The 24,964-nt window shown below is 35.3% G+C and overlaps 1 protein-coding gene across 1 annotated transcript in view; it reads right to left on the bottom strand.

Moving 5' to 3' along the window:
• The window catches only part of SBF2 (SET binding factor 2), a gene marked incomplete at its 5' end in the record, with an annotated part of 56,840 nt that overhangs the window by 12,706 nt on the left and 19,170 nt on the right, over positions 1-24,964 (bottom strand). The window contains 9 exons of the mRNA XM_017806677.1: positions 1,384-1,511; positions 2,543-2,669; positions 8,986-9,171; positions 10,357-10,458; positions 13,424-13,600; positions 16,826-17,010; positions 19,636-19,707; positions 23,169-23,264; positions 24,394-24,531. Coding sequence (XP_017662166.1) covers positions 1,384-1,511; positions 2,543-2,669; positions 8,986-9,171; positions 10,357-10,458; positions 13,424-13,600; positions 16,826-17,010; positions 19,636-19,707; positions 23,169-23,264; positions 24,394-24,531 — 1,211 coding nt within the window. The remainder of the gene's footprint in view (positions 1-1,383; positions 1,512-2,542; positions 2,670-8,985; positions 9,172-10,356; positions 10,459-13,423; positions 13,601-16,825; positions 17,011-19,635; positions 19,708-23,168; positions 23,265-24,393; positions 24,532-24,964) is intronic.

Raw genomic sequence — 24,964 nt, forward strand, 5'->3', positions numbered from 1 at the left:
AAAAAATAGGGTAAGAATTTCAGTTTGCATGCACCTTACTTAAAAGGAATGACTGATTCAGGTGAATGGGCAATTTTGAAGTCTGAAGATTGATGCTCAGTCATAATGACTGATTCTGTTATTAGGACTAATTCTGCAACTATGACACCATTTCATATGAGTAAAAATGTTTTCTTCATTAAAAAGAGAAAGAAAATACTACCAAAGTACTGAAAGCTACTCCTGACTGCTTACAGCAAAATGGATAGAGCACACAGTGAACAAGCACTCACCAAGCTTCAAACTCATCAGTGATGGTCCTACAGAGAAAACGGATGTTTCTCTAAAACAGAGAGAACTGAAACACTTTCTGTCCACTCTATCTACTGATTGACATCATCCTGTTTTCTCCCTGTTCCCTCTTGCACCACCACGTTATTAGGTGAGTATAAATGTCATGTGTGGGCTGAAAGCGGCTGCACTGTTGACTGCAATTATGATCTGATGCAGATTCAAGACACCTTAAGGAAAATAATCTTATTTTTTCTTCTTTTTAAATAAGTTTGGTCTATATAGCAGATTTGAGTGCAAAGTATGTTAAGATAAAATGTGGTGAACAACTGGAGGAAAAAGGAAAACCAATGAACACCAACAAAAACATCAGTGGTGCCATGGCCTCAGAGGCAGTGGAGATGTCCTGTCATTATGTTTTCTGGTGGACAGACACACAAACAAATGATTTATTAGGGTGAATCTCACTGCCAAAGCAGGAGAGAGTGGCACAGGAAAGAATATCTGTGGGACAGTGGATGGTAAGGACACCTTAAATCAGCCTTGTCTCCAGAACTACATTAAGAACAGCACCTTTTTCTCGCAGCTCTTGAGATATCTTGACTTCTTACCTGGCTATTGCAGAATTCTACAATGGTGAGTGTACTATGAATTTTATGTAATTACTCAAGACACAGTCCAATCTAGTGGGCATACAATATCACATGAGACAGCAATACAGATAATGTGATTCAATCAGATTGTTACGAAAAGTGTCCCATTATGACTCTAAGCTCAGTTCCCCTTAACTGTGGTTTGGACTATGCAATTTTTTTTTAACAATATGTGTAAACTTTAAGACAATTTAAAAATAATTCATATAATTAATTAAATCAAACAATGATCCTTATTTAGATCACCATAAATGCACGTTCCAGAATTTGGCCCTCTAAATGATATTTCCATGACTAAGATGACTGAGATTATCAGTCTGAGACATTGACGAGTCAGTCAAGTAGGGTCAGTTTTGTCCCCCAGAATGCTTAATTCAGATCAGAACAACTAAGATATCAAAATATACTCAAGGAATCACTCAGGATAATAAAACACTTGTACTTAAAAAAAAAATCATACCTCCATCTCAGCAGGGGCATAGAGGTAATTGAAGAAAACAGGGCTCCTTTTGTGCATCTTTTCAATACATTCCCAAATACAAATTCCTTTTTTGGCATGTTTATCACCTTTATCTTCAAACAGTGTCCCTAGGGAAAATAAGAATAGCAAAAAGATAACTTTATGATACCACATAACAAATGCTAAAGCACAGCCTAAAGGTATTTCAGAGAGTAAAGGTACAGTCAAATCTACTATTAAAGGCCATGTGACAAGAAATCGTATTTGATGAAACAACTGCTGTGATTTGCAACTGCAACTATTCAGTATGGTTATATCTATAAGCCTGTTACAAAATTTACTGAGTGTGTTTCTGAATGTCCCTCTCTGCCTGCAGCTCTGCTGACTCAGCAGAGCACCAACTCCACAATCCATACTGGAAGGAACCAGAGGAGGTCATTGACTCCAACTCCTTGCTTTTGTTAAAATGAAGGTAAATAATAGAAATTAACTTTTTTGTCGAAATAAAATGGTTGCTCCAATCTAGTCTGTCCCCAGGTACAACAGGTTCTAAGAAAAGCATTACAATTGACCAGCTGACCACGAGAACCAGCCCACAAAGCAAAGGAATTCAGAGCAGGTGTTTAGTGAACAAGTTCCAAGAACAGCCTTGACTGTGGTTGTGTAGGTTTATTAAGAAGGTATGTAAGGCCTTGGAACCAGTAAGGTTGCACAGGACAGATGGAGTAAAAAAGAAAATACAAAAAGAGAAACGCTGAAGAGAATGCAAGAGAAAGAAGCGAGAGATAACAGATGGAAAGGCTTTTCTTTCTTGAAACTTCATGCACACTCTGAAGGACTCTGTTTCTGTTAAAAGAAGGTATTTAGTAGGGGAAACAGAACTATGTGGATAAATTGCTAAAAACCACTCTGGGAAGGCACTGATTTCTTTCACTTTCTCTTAGTCCCATCAATGGCACGGCTCAGGAATCACTGATGCAGAAAATTCTACATGTTCTTCACCTCCATTTTGCTTTTTATACCTGAAATGCAATTCATTACATCATCACCATGAAACTACTGGACCACCTTAAACCAGACAAAGTTTTGTAAACCAAACAGAGGAGAAAAATACCAAAAACTACAAAAGCAATATGCAAGAAACAAACATCACACATACCATGTTCTAGTCTTTCATAGTCTGAATCCAGAAGAAATGTTTTAAATCGATTTGATATGTGATGAAAAGCCAGAAACTTCAGATAATATTGATTGAACTCAAACTCTGTCGGGTATTGGTTATGAATCTAAAAAAATTAAAAAAAGAAAAAAAAGGAAAAAATGTATATTGAGGTATAATACTAATAGATATGTAAGAAATAATAAAGTGAAATGACAGTAAAATAATTCCACTGTGAATGCTGAAAAAGAATGGATCCATAAGCATTTTGTCTAAAAATATTTTAAAGCTAAATAAATTCATGTATTGTCCATGCCGCAGAAACATTTCAGAACAGAGTGTACTGTATAATAAGCAGTATTATACTCTGTACAAACCCCAGGATTCTTCAAAGGAATCAAACTGGATATAAATCTTCTGTGATGACTCTTGAGACACCATGTAACTTCACAGGCAAAGATGCTACTCCTTGGATGTGGCTGGAAATGAAGCTTTAATTGGAAGGTTTTGCAGTGGATTTCTTGCTATTGCTCACAACCCCACATAGCAGACACGTACAGAGACAATGCTGCAAATGATATTCCATCTACCACTCCTGAAACAGCTAATTTCTCAAGTACTTTCTAGTCTACACATATTTCTTCCCTTTCAAAATTTGACCCAAAATATTACAATATGAAAAACCTCTCACACTGAGCAGGTGCCTTGCCATTATTCTTCTAAAACAGTGAAATGTATGTAACACCTTAAATGGTTATCCTTATTAGGCTGGGTATCTAATTCAGTGAATGCCTCCAACAGGAGTCAAGAGCAAATACTTAAGAAAACTATACAAGATCATCAGAGTACAGCACTGTGGGATAGCTGATTCTTCACAATTGCTTCCTCTTTAACATTATCTTGAAGACCCTGGTGTAAGATTTTACACATGAAGTTTAATATTCATGGCAAAAGTTTTTAGCACTAGTTATTCATACTTGATATCCACATAAAATGAACGATTCTAAAAATATTGATGAGATATTGCTCAGAGAAATTCCATGTTAATTTAAAATTTAAAAATTACTCTTCAAATAAATTTATGACTTGTGATCATTATTTTCAGAATTAAACATGGTAATTAACTGAAAATTCCTAAGTACAGTGGAAATATGTACAACTTGCAATTGAAAAAGAAATTGCTGCTTGAATTTCACAGTTCAAATATGTCCCACTGTGCTTTATTTAGCTTCACATCAAACCTGTAAAATACCTTTAGTTCTGCAAGCTTACCCTGCCTTATTTTTTCATTTCCATCACTCATTTTCCCAATCCATGTTTTCTATCTAGTCTATACTTATCAGTTACTCAGTGGAGAAATGGGGCTTTTTTCAGTACTTATGGGACTTGTACTAGACTACTTGAAGCTCCTTATGTTTAGATTTCGTCATATACCAACTGAAAAAACACCAACCAGCTAAATAAAGGGAAAAGAAGTGTTTAGCAAGGAAAGGTTGTCCACCAAACAGCAACAGGACCTAAAAACACATCCACAGCATTTCAGAGAGAGAATTTGATGCTCTCATATCTCACTATTAGCTTGAGGCTAGGCATTTAAAATGCTAAAATACTTTAAGATATCTCAGTTCCATATAACCACACTGATTTTATCCCCACTTCTCATACAAATGACTACATTCCTGCACTGATTTGTAAGAACAAAGTTAAGCAGAATTTTTTCTATAATAAATTCAGGGCTCCAACTTCATAGACTAAGCAACATTGTAGTTCTCTTTATAAAAAAAACACACATTTTTTTCTGCCACATATTAAATTAAAATATAATTCAAGTACACTGATTCTGTTCAAAAATTACTATTGGGCAGAAATCCAAAAAAGCTCTGCATGTGTGTGCATCTGGACACACACATACAAGTACTTCAGTACACATTTTCTCCTTGTGTTAGGGGAAGTTTTCTTTAATATACTGCTAGTTTACATGATTTATACAGGGTCTAATTTCTACTTTCTTAATTTCTACTTATGGTCCAATCATTATTTTAATACATACAAGAATTACAAGAATAAGCTGCTTGTAAAATCCTGCCATGGATCTAAGTGTTGTGGGTGATCTCCTTTATGAGATTTCTGGAACTAGAAGCAATTAGAAGTTACTATAATACAATTTACTTTTTAAGAGAAAACAACGATATGACATTTCTTTGATAAAAGTTAATAATACAGTCATTGATGTTGTCTGTGTTTTAATGTTTGTGGCTGATTTCAGAACACTTGGAGATTGGGAAAGATTCCACAGTTAGGTGAAGTGAATACTGTTACTGCTGATTTGTTTAGCTGCAGTGCAGTTAAACTAAGCTATTAGGGATAAAAGCTGCTGATAAAATGAAGCTCCAGCATCAGACATGATAAATTAGAAATTTAACATAGGAGAAAATAATTGTGTTAATTTAAGCAATTAAAAATAACTACAGAAGAGATACTTTTATTACTTGCAGGCAAAACAGCCACTTAGGTTGAGGTTAAATATAGCTGATTTTTCTCTGATAATCCTTTGGTGGCATTTCAGTTAATTTGTTGATTTTAAGGGATATGCTCAAATTTTACATGTAAATGACAAGCAATGTTTTACACTTTATAATTTCAACACTTACCACCTAGAAAGATAAGTCTACAGGGACAAGGTAACTGCATTATTTTTTAAAATGCTTAATCTCCATAATATATGAACATTTAAAACCTGATTAGACCTACAGGTGTTTTTAATATTATGATTAAAGAAACCCAATATTTTAGAATTCTTTTCAAAATCACTGCTCCCACAGAAGTATTTTCCAAATGTATTTAATAATCTTGCACATTTATCAGCCTTCTTTAGTTTTCCAAAACTTCTATCAGCCTTAGTTTTCTAAAATATTCTGTTTTTTCTAAATTCCATTATATATCAATATTTACTTAGTATAAACGAGAAATATAGTACTCCAAACATCCTGTGCTAATAATCACTACTAGGCTACTCCTGCAAACACTGGAATATCTGAATATATCTACCATGGGAGTAGCACACTCACCTCCTCTTACACAGGGTGCTGTAACAGAGCTCCTTATTGAGCTTAAGAGAAGTCAGCTCTATAAAATCATCCTGTTTTAATTATATTTAATAAATTACCAAATAGACACAGAAGAAAAATAAGAAAAGCTTCCTCACTGACATCACTTGCATAAACTCAGTCTCCTTAGAAGCAGAGAAAGTATGTGCCAGATGCTGCTATTGTGAAAGACTGATTTTGCATTAATAATTCAGCTGACACCTGGAGATATTGGCATAAACAATGACTTTTTATAAGATGATGCAGTTCTAATTTAGGAATCACTGCTTCAGTTGTTTTCTCTGTATCTTTAGTTTAACCCATGACATTAATGCATGTAATGGCTCTGCGGTAACTTTCTGACTGTACCTCCTATGTGGAGGTACACTAATGGTTAAAAATATTTTGAAAGGACCAAACATCTATTTCCAGTTAATAGGCAATTTTAAAAAACTGATCATAATATATTCAGGGTCAAATTGCAATCTAGCTGGATTCTGTAGTTGTCTAACAAGTTGCATAGAAACCAGTGAAGCTTAACAAAAATTTTCAAGTACAAATGTTTACTAAATTTATTTTTTACAGTAAATTCCTAGGAAATTTCCATTAATTTGACTCCAAAATAATTTCCCTAGAATTTACAACCATACTGTTACAATTTGGTATGTCAATAGTATGCCATCATGAGTTAGAAGACTAATCTTCATAAATTTGGTTCTAGAAAACTTATTCAGAATTGCATTCTCAGTGGGATTCTAAGTCATTTATCTTACAGATTTTTTTCTAATAGCAAACTAGTATAAATTATCTATATTACACTGATTATGCAATAAAGCTCTGTTCCCATGCCATGTCCTGGATAAAGACAACACTGGGTAAAAAGATTATAACCCGTACACAGCCCTACCTTTCCTCACACAAAGTTACTGCCTCCTTCAGATTGAGCTGCTGAACTGCATCTAATGGTCTTTCCTACCAAATCTTTTCTATCATTTTGGCTGGAAAAGGCAGGCAGGGTCACGTGAAGCCCTCAGCTAACAGACTGGAGGGGTGCTGACTCCACCGGAGCAGCAGTAATGAACAGCTCCAGATGGGCTGCAGGAGGTAATCCTCCTGCTGACACTGCTGCAGCCAGGGCACGTGGACACAGCCCAAACTCACAGACCAGGAAATACAGACCTTTCTGTAAAATGTGTCTGTCAATAACCTGTACCCTTTATAATGCCTCGGAAGGATAGAGAAGAGCCAGATATCTGTGACACGCATCAAAGCCGCTGTCTGAGATGAACTACAAAGGCAATGCTCTTCCGTTTCCCTGACACATTCACGTTTCAAGCAGCAGTATCTTAGGCACCTTGCAGCCTGAGGCAAAATCATACCTGACAGTTGTTAACATCAGGGATTTATCCCACTTTACATTTCATCCTAACTTTTAAAGGTGGGATGATTATAACTCACTATTACATGATCCTAGAGCTGCAGACTGCGTTAAACATAACTTAAAAGAAACCCCAAGAGTTCTGCCATGAAGAAAACATGGTAAATTCTATTTCACGACAATAAACCAAAATCGTTGAATTTAAATTTTAACTTTGTTCTGGATAACCCATTTGTTTCAAAGTTTGTGTGACCTCTGGACGCAAGAAAAAAACACCATAGAGGTATGCGTGGATAATTTCCTTGCTTTTCTTTATGCCAACTGCCTAAGATTTATTACAGTAGAACTGGAGTAAAGTGTTTCCAGGGTCAGAAAGAGGATGTAGGCATCAACAAATGGTTGATGGGGAGATGCTGGAGTGATTCACTTTGAAATTATACTACTGCTTAAAATCAAATGTAAGTTCACTCCATTCCACTAACAGACAGAGCTATCCAATCAGGTAATTTAAGCTTAGAGAAGACTCCTGACAGCAGAGAGAATACAGCACCATGACCAAAATGTATGATTTACATGCAGAATTGAACAAACCACCAGGCAGATGGGTTTCAGTATTGAAGATGGGTTTTAGTATTGAATTGCCATTGCAACCAAGAATATATTTTTTTCTACTTCAGAAAAGGAGCAACAACCCCAAGCCTATTTTAAGAAATAGTTAGTGTGACAACTGGGCAGATTAAGAATGAAAGATGCAGTACTGATTATTTTTAGAGAAATCTCCCTATTTCAAATAAAACAAACCTGAGGACCACAACCATTGGGAAAGAGAATGACGGAACAGGAGATATGACAAATACTTCTAAGGTTTCCCTAAGGGGAATGCTGTAGGAATCAATCCAAATTCCGAGGATATGATTCATTAACTTCCAAGACAGCAATAATGATGACTGTTGGTGTTTAAAATTGGGATGCAAATAAAGTTTTTCTTTTCAGTAACGTGTTCTTCTGTCTTTACTCATCTTCTTATAAGCTCATTCATTATCAATCTGACTCATATCTGAAGATGGTTTTTCACTGGTTTAGCAAGTTATTTAATCTGTGGAGTTTGCTTCAGGTAGCAGAGTAAGTCTACTTACTGACTTCTCTTTCATGCAAGTATTCACTATGAACATGTCTTCCCAGTAAGAAGGCTGGTGCTTCAACAGTTATCTTGTGTGAGACACGGTCATCCATAAATTTTAATACAGGTTAATAATGTCAAGGAGACTTTCAGCTTTTCCAGTGAGAAAAACGAGAGAAGTGGGACAAGAAGGACACACGTACAAAGGAACTGTGCAAGCGCCTATCCTGTGTTTGCAGACACAGAAACTCTGCGAAGAATTTACATTGACTGGTTTCAAATCAAGAAAAGGATAGTCTTCAGAATCAACTTGAAATGAGTATAATATTCTTAACCTAACCTCTTCCTACACAACACAATTGTTGGTGTCCCTCTTCTTCTGAACATGTACTACATAAAAAAATTAGAACATCCCAGGACCCCTGGTTTATGGCTATCATTGTTTCCAGAATTAATGAAGTACAAGGCCTTTTCAAGGCTCATCATCAGCACAAGGCATTAAAAAATGTCACTGTAAAAATCAGTCAATTCCTTCTTCTGAATAAAGATGTTTTTAAGCTAAGACTGCCAAAAGCCAGTCTTAGCTTAAAAAACTTTTGTTTGAAATCTCCACATAAATGACCTTAATAGATCCATGCTGCCAATCATCCTTCTTAGTCTGCTTTGTGCGGATGGGTCAGTCTCCTCTAGACAACCACTCCTCTTCTTGAGGTGCACTCCATTCACTTTAATAAAAACTAGAGAAGGACATTACTAGCCTTCTCAAACCCTTATCCACAACGTCTAAAATACTGGCATATACACATTTCTTTATGTATCCTTCTTGTAAATAAAGTTAGATAGATAGAGGTTGACTTACCTGATGCACACAGTCTAAGAACTGTAAGAAAACAGGAGCAAATCCACTACCCTGACAATTGAGACTCAGATTACTACGTTGACTGAATTTATGACCAAAAGAGAGCCATTCTTTTTCCACCAGCATTCGGAAGCCTTCAAGTGTCCTGTAGAAGGGATCACTGAGTAACTGCACCAGAGATACCACCTGGATCACAAGACAGGATATATTGTGTTAAGAGTGACAGAAGTTAGGAGAACCCTTTAGTAAATGAATATAAACATTCCATAATCTGTTTACCGTTCAAGAAAACAAAAGCTTTCATATAAACTCAATGGCAAGTATTTTATCACATACATTAAGTATTTTTATAAAACAAGTCAAATAATATCTCATATGAAAAAGCTTCAATTAAACTGAGGCTTTACAATATCAGTAAAAGTCAAACCTAAGCAACTACAGACTGGGGAAGTCACCACAATGATTACTACATTTAATGACATTTGAAATAAAACCACTTTTATCATAAACAGTTTTAAGGCAGAATCTGCTACCTCAGCAAAAGAAAGCATTAAAGAATTGGTCCTGAGCTTGACTTTAGATTTCCTGCAGCATTGCCATGCTATGGTGATTACCAGTCAACTTCAGTCTGTCTTTACAAGCAGCATCTCAGGAGACTTGAAAATACAGCACAGACTGCTTCCACTTCCAGCTATGCACACCCTGTTCTCTATTCTTTACTGTTTGACAGTGATTCCAGTAATTACGTTAACATTCCTTTGTGGGTTTGTTTACCTGGTATTAGGATGCTGGCTGCACATGAGGTTTTTATTTACAGACTTATTGATATCTGTGTTTATCTTTTGAGTTATGAAACAACTGCATGGACACAATGCCTTTACAAAATGGGGCACCGGGTCTTCATTCACTTAATTTATAGTTTGTGGTGATCTGTCCTTGCAGCAGGTGCTACAGTCACTTTGGCACAAATTTAGTTTTCTCCCTGTGTGTGGTCTCCTAACTCCATTTATGGAGTGAATGGAAGAGAATGAATTTCTTCTGTGTTTAGAGTGTAGTATGTTTAAAAAGAACAGTTGTGGCAACTTTTAGCTTTCATTCTTACATATGGTCAGGTGCAGGAATGCCGATTTTGTATCTAAGCCTTAGAATTGTTAAGTACATCTGGACCTTTGGAACAAATTCATTTTAAGGAACTATTTCATGGTGTAAATTGCAAATGAATGCAAGGATTCATGCATTCTAGTTTCGCCTCTGCTGCCACAACACAAATTTATCAATGTTATAGCAAATTATCTGTCACTTGTTTAAAACAGTAATGCTTGGTGTTTTTTCTTAATATTTAGCTATTTCAAGGTTTTAATAGCATCTTACTTGTGCAGTTATATCCCAGCCATCTTCCAAACAAACCATAACAGAAGAACCATTTTCCAGGAGTTCAGAGATGATCACACCCAGTTGCATTATCCTGTGAAGCTATAAAGCATTATGAATGAATAATGTACTCAAGCATAAGATAAATTTCTAGGTAATATCAATAACTAGAATATTTTAGCACTTAATATTTAAAAAGGTGTTCTGAGATTAACATACAGCACAGAGAAACACGTTGATGCAACCGATTAGACAACAATAAAATGTAGCCGTCTAAGAATTTCCATCTGAACTACAATAAAACTAGGGAAATTTTTGAAGATAGGAACTTAAACTATTAAACTATTAAACTATTAAAGCCAATGAGTAGTGTAATAAAATAGCTGTCATAAAAAGGAGAATGGCTGACAGATTTACTGTAAAGAAATTCCATCCTGGGCTTAACACTAAAATAATTTCCTGTGAAATGTTAAGGTTCCATAAAGTCACTAAGTATTTTGATGGAGAACCTATGTAAGATATTTACAAGATAATATTTTTAATGCTTAGTTCTCATGGAAGTTGGAAATTAATGAATTGAAGAATAATAACATTACTTATAATCAAACCACAAATGAAAAAATAGACCCAGAAACAGTTCAGATAGTTGGGCGGACAGGCTAAAACATATGGAAAGAGGACACATTAATTATTTGAACTTGATACTTATTATGCAGTGATGCTAAAATTCCTTGAGCAGGTGAGTTAGTTAATTTCTCTGGAAGAGTTATTGACTGGAATGATGCCATTTCAAATGCAATAGGTATAAGCAGGTTGAAAAAATTCAGGTGAATCTGAGCAACTTTATCTTACAGTGAGACTTCACATAGTTTTTACTAAAAGGAAAAACTATATGATGTTTCCACTGGTTTTGTTGCACTGTGACAGCACTCTTGTAAACAATGAGATAATATAACATATAAACAGTTCAGCTTTTTACAGTATTGCTCTTTGTGGAGCACTGAATATAACCAACCAATAGAAGCAGCAGGAAAGATGAAAGCCAGAAAGGAGGAAGAAAACAATATAGGAAGACAAATAAGAGATGGCAAGAAACATCTAAGACCATTTATGCAAGGAAAAAGTAAGTTCAGAAAGGACAGAAGGCACAGGAAAGTGAAAAGAAAATTAAACTGAAGAAAATAAGAGGAAAAATGTTCAACCAAACAAATAGCTAAACACTAGAAAATTCATCATTGTTTCGGGCAGTCTGATTTTTTCCTCTCAAAAAACCACCAATCTGATGAATATTACCATGGAAATTGTGATGGAAAAACCTTGACTCCTCTGAGTGTTCAAACAGCCATTAATTAGGAAAAAAAAACCTAAACAAAGTTTCCTTCAATTTGTTATAGAAAACCATTGAAAAAAGCACCACTTTTACAACCACGAGCAGCTAGTTTATTGTTCTATACTTTCTCAGGCAACAGAATAGAAGAAAGGCTGTTTTTCCCCATGAAGAAACTTTTATGCAATCTGATTATACAGATTCAGTCTTAAAAATGCAAACCACACATTTTTATAATTTGCATTCAGAATATAGGGCAGCACTTCAAATTTCTTCTTATGCATTCACGTTCTTATAAAGAGAGAGTTAGTCCTTACAGTGTTAAAATCAATAACGTTAAACTTCTATTGCCCAGAAGAGGAAAGCATAATACAATAAAAACACATTTCCTAAATGACAGATCTGTGTTCTTTCACGGGAATAGCAGAAAATGTGCCAGATCATAAATTAACTTTATCACGTAAGTCACATATGACGTGATTTAAAGCAGAGAGATGTGGTTTAAATGCCACACAGCTAGTGTGTGACATTATGATCTAGTCCTGAGCAAAGAGTGACACACTCAATGCAAAGAGTGATCCTCTGAAACATGCCAAAAAGGAGTAACTGCAGTGTTATCTCCCCTCAGTCTCTGTGCTGCTATAGGGACATGTTTATTTCCTCAAAGTGACATTCAATTTGTTTATCTACACTTATCAACTCGCTCAACTCCACTGCACCTGAAAATGTTCACACAACGAGGGAGTCACGTCCTCGTGCTCTTCCCACTTTTCCCCTTTCTGAAAAACATGTTGGCCAGGCACAGCCATGACCAGCTCCTTGCTCTCTATGGAGTGGCCACACCTCAGGGAAGAAGTTAAGCCACTTGTTGCACTACAGCACATTTCAATCAGGAGTGCATTTTCAAATGTGGAATTACTGAAATGACTGTGTTACTCACATGTATTTCCTCTTTGGGAAATCAGCATAAAAAATTCTGGTTTGTATGATTAATTGCATTTGAGAAGAATATATACAGCAGCAGATTCCAAACACAACAAGCAACTGTTAAAAAACATTCACTATAATTAAAATGGTTTTAGATTTACAAAGAGCTGGCTTTCCCATATCCTTCTTCATTTGAATCTTGCAAAGTGTGTTCCAGTCTTGCCTTTGTTTGGTTAATATTTATGTAAGGGAATATGGGATAGGGAAATAAAGATACAGATTCAAAGAGATCAGATTAACACACATACAAATCCTCTCTTCTCAACAAGCACTTCCCCATATCCCACAACAGGCAACAGATGTTTGCTTTATTTGTTAACTTGTGCATATCGAAATTCAGGGTGGGAACGCATATGAAGAGTAGAATATTGGTTTTAAAATAAAAAAGCTTATTTATTGTTCTAAATTTTTTTCCTGATTTTTAAAATACATAAAATAAGAAAACCCAGTTAAAACCAAGACCATAAATTTATATAGTCAGAAAAATCAGTGATCTCTTCTTGTGTATGTGTTCCATGCTACAAAACATAAATTATGCTATAAAAAATGCCTCCCAGATTAGTAAATGTTATGATTGTATTAAAATAATAATACTTAGGTAATGACAGAATTGATAGTATGTGAAGTAATTGAAATGAGCAAAGAAGAACAGCTGGTTACAACACAATAGTTCTCTGTCAGAAGAGCCTGAAATTTATTTTGTGTGAGCAGTACTGCATATAGATTATCAGAAGTATCTGTCATATAAATTACCTGTGGGAACCACTCTGACTCCCCAAGTGCTTTAAGGAATGTTGCCTCAGAATCAGTAGGAATTGTGCTGGGAACACAAGCTCTCATCAGCTTTTTAAAGCTTGCCTTTGTCTGTCGGATGTCACTGAATTCAACAGGAACAAATTCACAATTCAAAGCAAAATCAAGTTTGAACCCCTGTATGAAAAGGACAACAGCAGATGTAATTTAAAAGGGAAGCATATTTTTCACTGACAGACTCCTTAAATCCCAAAGTGTTGTCTGCTTTATTGCTAAATAATTTAATTCCTAATTCACCTGCCCAGGATAATAAAAATCCTTACACCACTTGGAAAATGTACCATAACAAAGTACTCTTCTACTACTCATAACAGCAGAATGAACTGCACAGCAGTCTTATTTTTAATAATAAATTTAGTAGTAATACTAGTGAAAAACTAGAGCTGAGTGACAAATCTGTTGAGTTCTTTATACACAACATAATGTGTTTCCTTTAGCATTTTTAAAGCAAATTAGCAATAAATAAATACAAATTAAAATAACTACCATTAAAATTACATACCAAAATAACATACCAACAGTGCAGGACAGATTCTGGGAGTTCAATAAAGCAGAAAACCTCTCAAACCCAAAAAGAACCATCACAACTACAAACTAGCTGACTCATCTAAGCAGTCACTGTACACTGTGACAGTTGTTTGTCTGAAGTACCTAGTTCAGCACAGAATAGCAGGCAGAGAATACCAGACAGTTTTCCTAGCAGAATTCCTCTTGTTTTATTTAACTTACTACATTTAATAAAGAAGGACCAAATTAAGAAAATAATTTAGTTAACTGAAAAAAAAAATCCAAAACAATGGACTATGATGAAAAGGATAATATGGAGAACATTTAGAGCAAAAGCAATTCTCATGTATGAAGCACCACTGAAGATGTTAATGCCAAACTTTTTGAGTTTTGTTCAGAAATTGCTCTTTCATTGAATTCAACTTGGCCTGCAAATAATTTTCATTAAGCTCCTTCATAGGATGCCAAGTGAAAATGTGGTAAAGCAAAAGCCCAGGTTTAATTCTGTTTGTATTTTGTCATGGTTCAAATCCAAATTTAATAACTCACCTAGCAAACTTGCTTTCTTAGAATGTAAGTTGCAATAATGTATGACAAAAGCAATGAGAAAAGTAGCACCATTTCCTTAAAATGTTGTACACTTCTGTTTGTATCATCAATTTATGTGACATGATATTTAGCAGAATAAAGCACGTTTTTATAGGAGTCTACATCAGTAATGCATGCCCTTTACAAAGCTAAAAATTTCCAAGTTAGCAGGATGCTAGAAAAACTAGGAAAGTACTTCACAATCAAAAATCAACAAGATTTCTTTATACTAAAACAAAACTTGAATGAATTTATAGAATAAATACAAATCATTGATAGAAGGTTTAAAACACTTAATCACTATGCAATTTTATTCTTACATTTGCTAACACAATACACTCTTCTTTAGAAATGCCCAAAGGTGACTAATCTTCTGCAAAACTGTGTTATTAAACAAAACAAACAAACAGAAAGTGAAAACCCCTTGAGCTCTAAACCAGCAAGGAAATAATTCAGCATAATATAATGATCCTTGATGTTTCCAAATTATATACATCCTACTGTACTTCAGAATAATTCATGCTGATTTTGCCCAATGCTTGTTGCTTGTACATCCAACAGTCAGCTCTTTCAATATTTTGCATAATAATACACACCTGTATAGTAATAGATTAAAAATGTTTTAATCTATACCAAGCACTAACATATTATCCTCAACTGTTTGTGACTGCTGACACATTAACCAGCTTCTGTTGTTTGCACAAGTGGCCTAAAGGGTCACGTCAAAGCAGCAGACTGAAGTACAACTTTAGATTCATGATTGAACTCTTCATCAATCAGTCATTAAGAAATCAAATAAATAGAAATGTGAATAGTTGTTATTATTGGATTATGGCAATTCAATTCTGTGCAATTGATGCATTATTCTGGCACAGCATGATTCCTCCACCTCCCAAAAGAACAAAATTTCAGAAAGAATTGAATACTGATGTATTTTCCTACTACCAGTAACTGTTTTTGAAGGTTATGTATTTCAAAAAATACATATTATCTTATGTATGTTCACATTTTGATTGAGAAAGTAGAAAACAACTGATTTTTCAATCTTCGAATGCAGAGGCTTAAAAAAAAATCTGCAGTCGTTTTCAGAAACAAGTAAAACTACCAAAAATTCATGTAGAGGATACTTGTTTCTTAAACAACCGCATATAAAATATTAAAATCTATCCAAAAAGGTGTATGAAACTGCAGACATCATGGTTCTCTTCATGTAATCAAATCAGGATGCTCAGAGTTCTATTCTCATCAATTTGGCTTGATGTGAGTTTAAGTGTTGCCCACAGTAACGAAGGTTTCCTCCTCTGGTAATCGCTTTCCTGATTTACAGCATTCCATTTCCTTCATAGCGTATTTCAACACATCGGGAAAAATAAAACTGCACTTCAAATCACCAAATAAGCCTGTTTTCCTATTTCCCCAAATAGCAATCACCGAGATGATGACTCAGCTGAACATCAGACAAGCAGTCAGCAGATTCAGAGTACAGTAGTATGTATTTAGGTGTAATTAAGTGTGGCTCTGAAAGAAAGGACTTGTAAATGCAGAGCTCCAGCACTTCCCTTGGAATATGAATGGTATCTGGAAGGGGCAGCAAGCTCCACTGCTGCTGCACCAGCCCCACTCCATCTGCCTACAGTCCCATTGTTCAGCTTTATCCCAGCAGTGACAGAGCAGAGCCCAGCTGTGCTGCCCTTGCTCCTTGCAAAGCCAAGGCAGGACAGCAGTTGAGACAGTGAAGACACAGTGACTTCTGAATATGAAGGCTTTTCTGGATGCTCTGTTGCATAGCAAGGCATGTCTTTCCTAGTCATGCTCTTCCCAGTTTGAATGCTCTTACCTTGTACAAAAGCTATTCCATTCCTCTCCAGTCATCTGTTGCCCATCGTTGCATCTCTTACTTCAACAATACATTAATATTTGACCAAAAGTGACAAATGCACAGAACTTTTGTGGGTTTGAGCCTGATCTTTAACTGCTCTTCAAGACAATGTAGTATATTTTATGTTAACTTTGTTGTATTACATGACCACAGAGCTTGATTTTCACCACCCTAGCCCCCACTAAGTTATACAGCATTAATTGCTATTCTGCATATAGAAATACTTCTCATAAGACTTGAGACCTTAAGGAGAGTTATCCATCTGCCTTATCTAGAGTATTATTTCCTGTTTTGTAACATTAGAGTTATTAAACTCAAGCCAAATAAAAACTATGTTAACATAAAATAAAAAAAAAAATTGCCATTACCCGTAACTGAGATTTTTCTCCAAATATATAGAGGGCTGCTTGTCTTCTCAAAAGCTGACTTTGCAGAAAACTGCTGCTACTGTAGGAAGGGGTGTTATCTTTCCCTGCAAGTCTTGCACCAACATCAATGAATGGAGTCTGAGTGTTGATAAATCGGTTGCTTGAACGAAGACTCGCCCATACACCTTCATAAGGATGAGAAATATTTAAAAACCTCTTTGCGTGAGGCACTGAAGATCATAATTATTAAGGCATATGCTTAACATAATTTAGAAAGTAGAGTGCTTAAACATGTCACGTGCACCCCTCACAGGACATAATTAACAGCACGTACTGGAAAGAAATATTTTCGTAACAAAACTTGTCAAAACCATCCTACTGCATTATCATGTAACCTAAAACACTAATCAAGCTCTGCACCAGCACTTTCTATTGTAGAGAAAATAGTTGCTATGATATCAGTAATACAATGATAAAATGAATCAGACCTTGCAAATAACATCTATTTAAGTGTACAGAAATGAAATTACTAGTGTTCTTTTCAGAAAGTGGGACAAAAGTTTGAAGTACTTCCTTGTCAGGTATATTATTTTGGAAGTCTAACTATTAAGAATATTACATAATTGCTTTCTTCAAAAATGGAAATAATATCACTTAAAATTCCCTATTACCTAGAATTCTTATGTTCTTTTCACCCTACACAGTGTAATAGTATCAACCATCTCATACTCTAATGAAAATGTATGTGAGGATGATCAGTTCAAATATTACATTTCAGGATAAAGTATTCCATACTGACTCTTGAAATGCCATGACTAAAATGCAGAATGCCACAAATTTTAGTTTTTAATTGTCCTTTCTAACGGACAATTAGAAATCAAAATGAATTTAAGAAAGTTCTTCTTTTAATCACATTGTAGCAGATGGGACAGTGGTACAGCTGTGTGAGCAGAGAGAAGGATGCCTAGAAGATCACAGCCCTACAGTTCAAATCACTGCTCTGGCAGCAGGGCATGGTACAGAAATCCCAAAATTAGCAACAACGTGAGCTTGAAACAGTGCAGTGTGATGTGGAAATGTGGAACCACGGACTTGCATCTGAAAGCAGCACAGCAATATTTGAATGGCTTCACATCAACCTCTCAGCAGCACTTTTAGTTTGCATATTGTGCCTTGCTGCTGCAGCTGTACTGTCATTTCCAGAGGAGGAAATTTCTACAGCACACAGACATGCTCTGATCTGATCATGCTTAAGTAAGTTTTGTGATTTTATCATGATAAAGCAGCAATAAATCAGACTGCCAAGGCCTGTTTAGCACTAGCAGAAGAAAATACAAGTAGTAAATACTTTTCTGTTTCTCGTGCCTAAGTTAATAACCATGATTTTGTGACATTGTGTGTCCACTGTGAGGTAGCTGAAAGGTACTGGGTTTTCAGAATATAAACAGCACTACTTGAAAAATCAAATTCCTTAAAGTATACTAAATTTGCCATTCAAATGGCAGTGTGAAATTCTTTAACCCGATATGCACTAATCAGGTTATCAGAAGAGACTCTTGTCCACAAATCTGCAAAGAAAGATATCGAAAAGAAGGACCAGAAATATCTCATAGTAGTAGAAATTTAGATGCTATAGGACCAACACCCCACACTCTTCAGGAAAATCTAATAATATGCATAGTTAACATTTCTTGCATAGAAGAAAAAGCTGCAGATAACAGTAAATTCCACCGAGAAAGCTCAACCAGCAAAATAATTTTATTCTATTTTTTAGAAGCAGGATTACATTTCTATTGAAAAAATAATTCTGTACAGTAATCCTCAACAGGGACTTGTCTGTAGAGTTTAGCTTGTCTGCTTGTCTGGCTATTAGCCTGAGAGGTGAGCAAAGGAATCGGAGTAACTGGGAATGGCTGGCAGGAGCTCATGAATCAGTAACAGTTCCAAACAGCTCCCACTTCACAGCCAGCCAGTTTTATAAACACCTCACCTAGTAAAGCAGCGTGTTTAGTACAAACTTCTATACCACGTCTCAACTACTGCAGATGAAATAATGAAGACTTTAGCAAGCAGAATTCACAGCAAACATTGAATAAGAGAAGTTAACTTCTCGTTCATTTGGTATGAAAAATGCTAGCTCCAACACAGACTGCTGTCCCCAGAGACGACACACACAGAAATACACAGTGACACTTGGGAGCATTTCACAAAAGCAGCCATCATTAGCACCTGTAGCACACCAAAAGCAACAAAACTGGTTACAAATACATGCAGATGAACATGTTTACCAGAGATGGATTGCATGGATTAAAAGGAACAACTATGTTTCTATCCTAATTTTGCCTAGTAGCTTATTTTTTGTTAGCAGTATCTAGCATTCATTATTTAGCATATACTGCATTATTATGACTTTCTGATGTGACAGAAATCAATTTTTCCCTGTTCACTAACCCTGACAATAATTATGGAAAGAAACTAATTGACTAGGTAACAGTATTTCTTAGCTATTTTATTAAAGCAGTAGGAATACTAAATACTCTTTTCCAGAATTAATTTTTTGCTGTTTAAAATTTTCACACCGAAAATTTCTATGTATCACTCTGTGTTAGATCAGTGTCACTGCATCATACATTCAGTGGCCAAAAAATTCCAAAACAAAACAAAATCACAACACTGAGCTAAAAAATTAAAAATTTTGTTAATGCAGAATCAAAGTTGTCTGTCAGTATCACTTTAGAATGTATTAGGATATTGTAGCAGCTATGAAGATGGTAGAAAAGAATGTGCTTTTAGGACACAGAATACAGTACCTTGATGGACTCTTTCCTTAGTTGCTGATTTGGAATTTGAATGAGTGAAACATTTATCTCTGTACCCAAGCACTGGTAGATAACAGTTAAGACAGAAGGAGGAGGAATGGAATGCACATTGCAGCGAAACACATTGCAGGAGAAAAGAAAAGGGTTACTTATTAATTTCCAAAGGTCTAGTATATATTGCATTTCTTTAAAGTACAAGATTTATCAGACAGCACAAATCTTAGTCATCACAAGACAAAACATTAATCAAGCCACAAAATCAATATAAAATGGGAAGGAGGCATTCATTTATCAAAAAGGAATAATTTTCATTCTCATTGCAACAGCTTCAAACACGTAGCACAGCCATCATATGCTTTTCCATAATTATAATGCAAAGGAAATGCAGCAATTAAATAATTCTTATTGAAAGCTTCTACCCAGCTGAAAGTTAGTTTAATTAAAAATCTCAAACTTAATGCCTTTTATAAAAAAACTGTTTTAATCTAGGTGCATTAAGTGCATAATTTGGTGGACCTCAAAATCAAAGCAGAGTGAAAGACATTTTTTCTACGCACTTCCAAACATTTTTAGAGGACCATGTACAAGTATATAATTTAGAAAACATGTAATATCTACCACACAAAGAGACTTTCTCTCCCCTTGCAAAAATTCTCATTTTCTGTGGGAGCCTTATATGTTTATCAGTGTATATATCTTTGGCTCAAAAACCACATCAACACAATCAAGTTCTTTTAAATCAAATATTCTGTTGAAACATACTCAAAATGTTAATGTCACCTGCTATTAATTCTCTGAGCTGGGTCTGTATTTATTAATTATAAATATCCTAGTAATTTTTCAATAACAGCAAATCATACTCAGAAAACTTTTTATTCTACTAAATTACACAACAATGCCAGGTAAGAAGTGATGCTCTGTAGAGCCATACTATATTTATGAAGTAATATAAGAAGAAAAACTATGGATTTTGAGTGAACTTGCAATTCTTATGAAAGATATCACCCAAGGTATTGCCAAAAAAAAGGTCCAAGAATGAAATATAATGAAATATAATATTATGAAATATAAGTATTTGAACAAATATTTCAGATCAAAACCAACCTGACTGGGCTTTGGGCAGATACTTTGTTACAATGTTCCAGATAAAGTAAAAAACCACATTGACACAGACACAAATATTCAGAACAATTGATGAGTATTCAGAACAATGATTTCAAAAAATGCGAAATACTCCTCAAGCACTGGAATGTATCTTTTAACTTAAATTTTAAAGTAACGTGTATTAAAAATACATTGTTTATAGCACAAAAAACAGAAAATGTAATTTTCAGCTGGTGTATCATAGCTGAACCTGGCTTTTGAGCCCTGGTATGTGTGATAATTTAAACAAGGAAAGAAAGAGTGATCCAGAATCCAAACCACAAAAGTACTGCTATTGTATTTTGAACAGTGTAATACATAATCCATGGCTGCTTGCTACTTCACATCTGAAATATAACTAGCTATGAAAAAGTAGTAAGAAACTTTGCAATAATGAATTTGAGAACAATTTTAAAGATTTCATATACTTCGTGTATTTTACAAGTTCTTTTAAAAGAATTGTGTCAACTAATCTAAAAAACCTAGTGTTTACTTCTCTGCAGGGAGATAGTCCCTCTCTCTGTTCCCTCTTACCCTGTCAGCTTCTCACCTTCACTAGGGCTCCCATTGTACTTGTCAAACATTCTTATGTTTCAGCAAAGTCCTCACGTATCCTGCTGAACTGTGAATAGACACCTTTCAGATATAGAGAGCAGGCGTGGCATCAATCCAGCAAGACACAAGATAACTTCTCTGCCCTCTTCCTGATTACTGCTCAAATTTAGCCAAGAGACTTTAAAGTCCAGCAAAACAACACGCCTGTGACCTAATACTGCCTTGAGGCTCCTTTTTTCTCTGCTGAGTAGCAACAAACTCATCCTATCACACTTAGCACAAACTCTAATCCTAGAAACCAGCAACAGTTATTTCAGTAATCCTTTTATCTTCAAAAGACAACTTCCATGCAGTCAACCAGCAAGCTTTCCTTTACTTATCTGGAGCACCTCCTCTGCCCCTCAGCACCACTTCGCTGTTGGCACTTTTGTCCCAGCACAAGGGGATGGAATCCAACCAAACATCTGCTGTCAGCTACCCAGCATTTTCACTATTTCAGTACTAAGTCGGGCTGGGCGCAGCCATCACTTTATCTTAAGAACTGCAGACACTTTCTCCCCTACTCTCTTTGGTCCCTAATCATTTTACCTAGCCAGCTAAAATCACTTTGTTTTTTCATCCCCAACTACAATACAACACAGTAACTAGACAGTGAGCAGGGAACATACACAAAACTTTTATATATGAAATATGGATATACTATGATTAATGAAGATGCACAGAATTTTCTGGTTTTTGGTGATCACCATTTCTTCTCCTGCCCTTCCTCTCTTCCCTTCTGCTACAATTCTCACATCACTTCTCTACACAGCTCTAAGCATTTTCTTTTCTTTTTCCCTTTCCCCTCCCTCTCACATTCTTCCTTCTTTCATTTACTTAATCCCATCCATCTCTTTTGGAGTTTTTTCTCTACAGAATTGTTTTATCCTTCCCCCTATGAAGCCACCTGTTTTGTATAACACGGTAAGATTTAGGTTGGAATAGACCTCAGCAGGTCAACGTAGGTCTAACTAATTTTAGATGAGGTATCAAAAAGGAAGAAAACCAACTGTTAGATGCTTAGAAATAATTTTAAGAGGAGCTTTCAGGGCCAAAAGGTAATAAATCAAATATAAAATGTTCCCTTTTAGGAAATAGATGAATCCCTATATTAACAAACGTATTTAAGGAATTTGGTGCATTAATTTATGCATATATTGCAGATAGAAAAATCATAACAATTTCATCAGACTAGAAGTGTAAAAGTAGTGAAAAAGTATTTGGAATCCACTTAACAGAATGAAAGGTTCTTGTAGAAATGACACTGATGAGCCCCTGTACCTAAGAATAATTATTTCCAAAGAATGCACTGTATCTCCCTACTTATTATGGCTGGCCACATAATTAACTGCTACCTAGAGTAAAATTATTCAGATGGATTATTTGCAACTTTATGAAGCATCAGCTAAGCTTCAGCCAACATACTGGAATGATCTGCAATTGGAGACTCTAAAGTGTATTAAATGATAAAATATGCACTTTCAGGCAACACAGTTTAGACAAATTCAAAACATAGATGAATCCTTAAGTATTCAGAAACATAATTCCTCATCGAATGCTTTATTTTTCACTAATTCCAAAATGAAACAAACTTTATTTCAATTGTAAAGGTTTTGAATAGAAATTTCATACTTAGATAATGTTGTGGACTGAGGCTAATCTGTAATTTCTGTTTTGTTGTTTCACAGAGCAATGAATCAGTCAGAAATATAATTATGTTTATTTCATTAACATTTTTTTTATCATTTAATACTTCAAATAATAGACTTTGAGCTAGTCTTACTAACCTCCTCGAGAAAAGCTATTGGATAGATTTACATCCAAATGTCCTGGCACTACCTGCTTAAACACAGTAGACATTCTTGAAGCCCTCGTTTCAGTGCCTAAAGTCAGCCAAAAAAAGAATAGAAGATTAAAAAAACTACAGCGTTAACCAGACTAACACTTATCATAACTGATAAAATGCCCTTTTTCACACAATAGAGCTAATTCTTGCCAATTTTGTACTTGAGATTTATTTTTTAAGACAAATGTGTACATTGGCAGCAGTATGGAGGTGTTAGATACAGCTAAGCAATCAACATATTTTATAATAAATGAAGCAAAGCATGCACACTTTGGGAATGGTGTTACTTTACATGAAAAGCCACTGTTTGGCAGTATTAGGCCAATTACAACTAAGACAAGACAGACACAATTTCAAGCTACACGGTCCTTTCTGACACCTTGGGTTTACCTTCACATAAACCTTATCAGGTTTCATCACAAAATAACTGAAATAAAACATGGATTAATTTCTTGGTGGTTCCACCTAGGCATAACTCAAACAGTGTATTTTGGAAGAGTTTTCACTATTGGGAAATTACATTAGAAACCCACTATGAGTGTGCAACACATAAAAATGCCTACATGCCTTCCATTGCTGCTGCAGCTAAATAGTCTATCTGTTCATATAAAATCTGAGCTTGCAATCACATTACTGCTTCATTATATGAAATAGAGCAGTATTTTGTGCTCTTTTCAATTTGGCAGTCTCTTATTCAATATGCAGTTTACAATGTGCTTAATTTGCTGTAAAAGACTTTATTTTTTAGTTTTGCTTCTTCATATCATGTAATTGTTGTATCGTAAAAAAACAAACAAAAAAACTAACTGGAAAGTTTTGGCATCTTGACATTCTGGAGAACTTTATTTAATTTGTTCCAGAATTGTAATAAATGACTAATGCCTCAAGACTGACCATCATACTCAAGTGAATTCCACCAAAAACTATGACCCACAGGTGGATGATTGTTTACTGTCAGACTAATACCAAAAATATTTTGGGAAGGATTATAAACATCCTTTACATACAGAAAACACATTCACTGAAGCTAAGAGTGAACAGGCTATCTGGTAAGTCTAACAACAAAGAAACAACAGAATTCATATGGGACACTGAAATAACATCCTATCAGAGAAAACTCGTTCTTCAACTTAATCAGAGAAAAGCACTATACAAACCAATTTTACCTGGAGACAGAGCAATTGTTGGGCTAACAGTGAGAGTATTACTGCCATTCATTTTGCAGTGGACGGATATCACATTCAGTAAGGCTTGTAGGTATTTTTCCTGTTCTATACTGCTTGAAGATTCTAAAGAAGCAGGAGCTAGAGGCACAAGAAGAATGGAATACATTAAAATACAAAAATACAATTTATAAATACACAAATAGCGAAGTAAAAGGCTTCTTGTGTAAAGCAGAGCATTGAAAATGTCATAATTTGTCTCTCAAAGGTTCAAAAAGCCTTCAGCTGTTTATCACCTGGCTGCAGAGCAGGACTCAGCAATGTTCTCTTCTGCACAGAGCTGAACTTCTGAAACCTCATGGTCACTACTTAAAATCCACCATTAGCCAGTGATGAAAACAAACAGTGAAAATAATGTAGCATTCCCTTCACTCTCCAAAGGAAAAATAACATTTCTAAGTTTTGCTACTTGTCAGCAAATTTCAGCCTTCGAAAACAACGTGCAGACAACAACAGACAGAACTGTTTCTTTGACAAAAGTAAGTTGAAACCATACTCAAGAAGCTCTTCCTCA

The sequence above is a fragment of the Lepidothrix coronata genome, unplaced genomic scaffold (assembly GCF_001604755.1).
Source record: "Lepidothrix coronata isolate B3197 unplaced genomic scaffold, Lepidothrix_coronata-1.0 Scaffold1, whole genome shotgun sequence".
Lineage (NCBI taxonomy): Eukaryota > Metazoa > Chordata > Aves > Passeriformes > Pipridae > Lepidothrix > Lepidothrix coronata.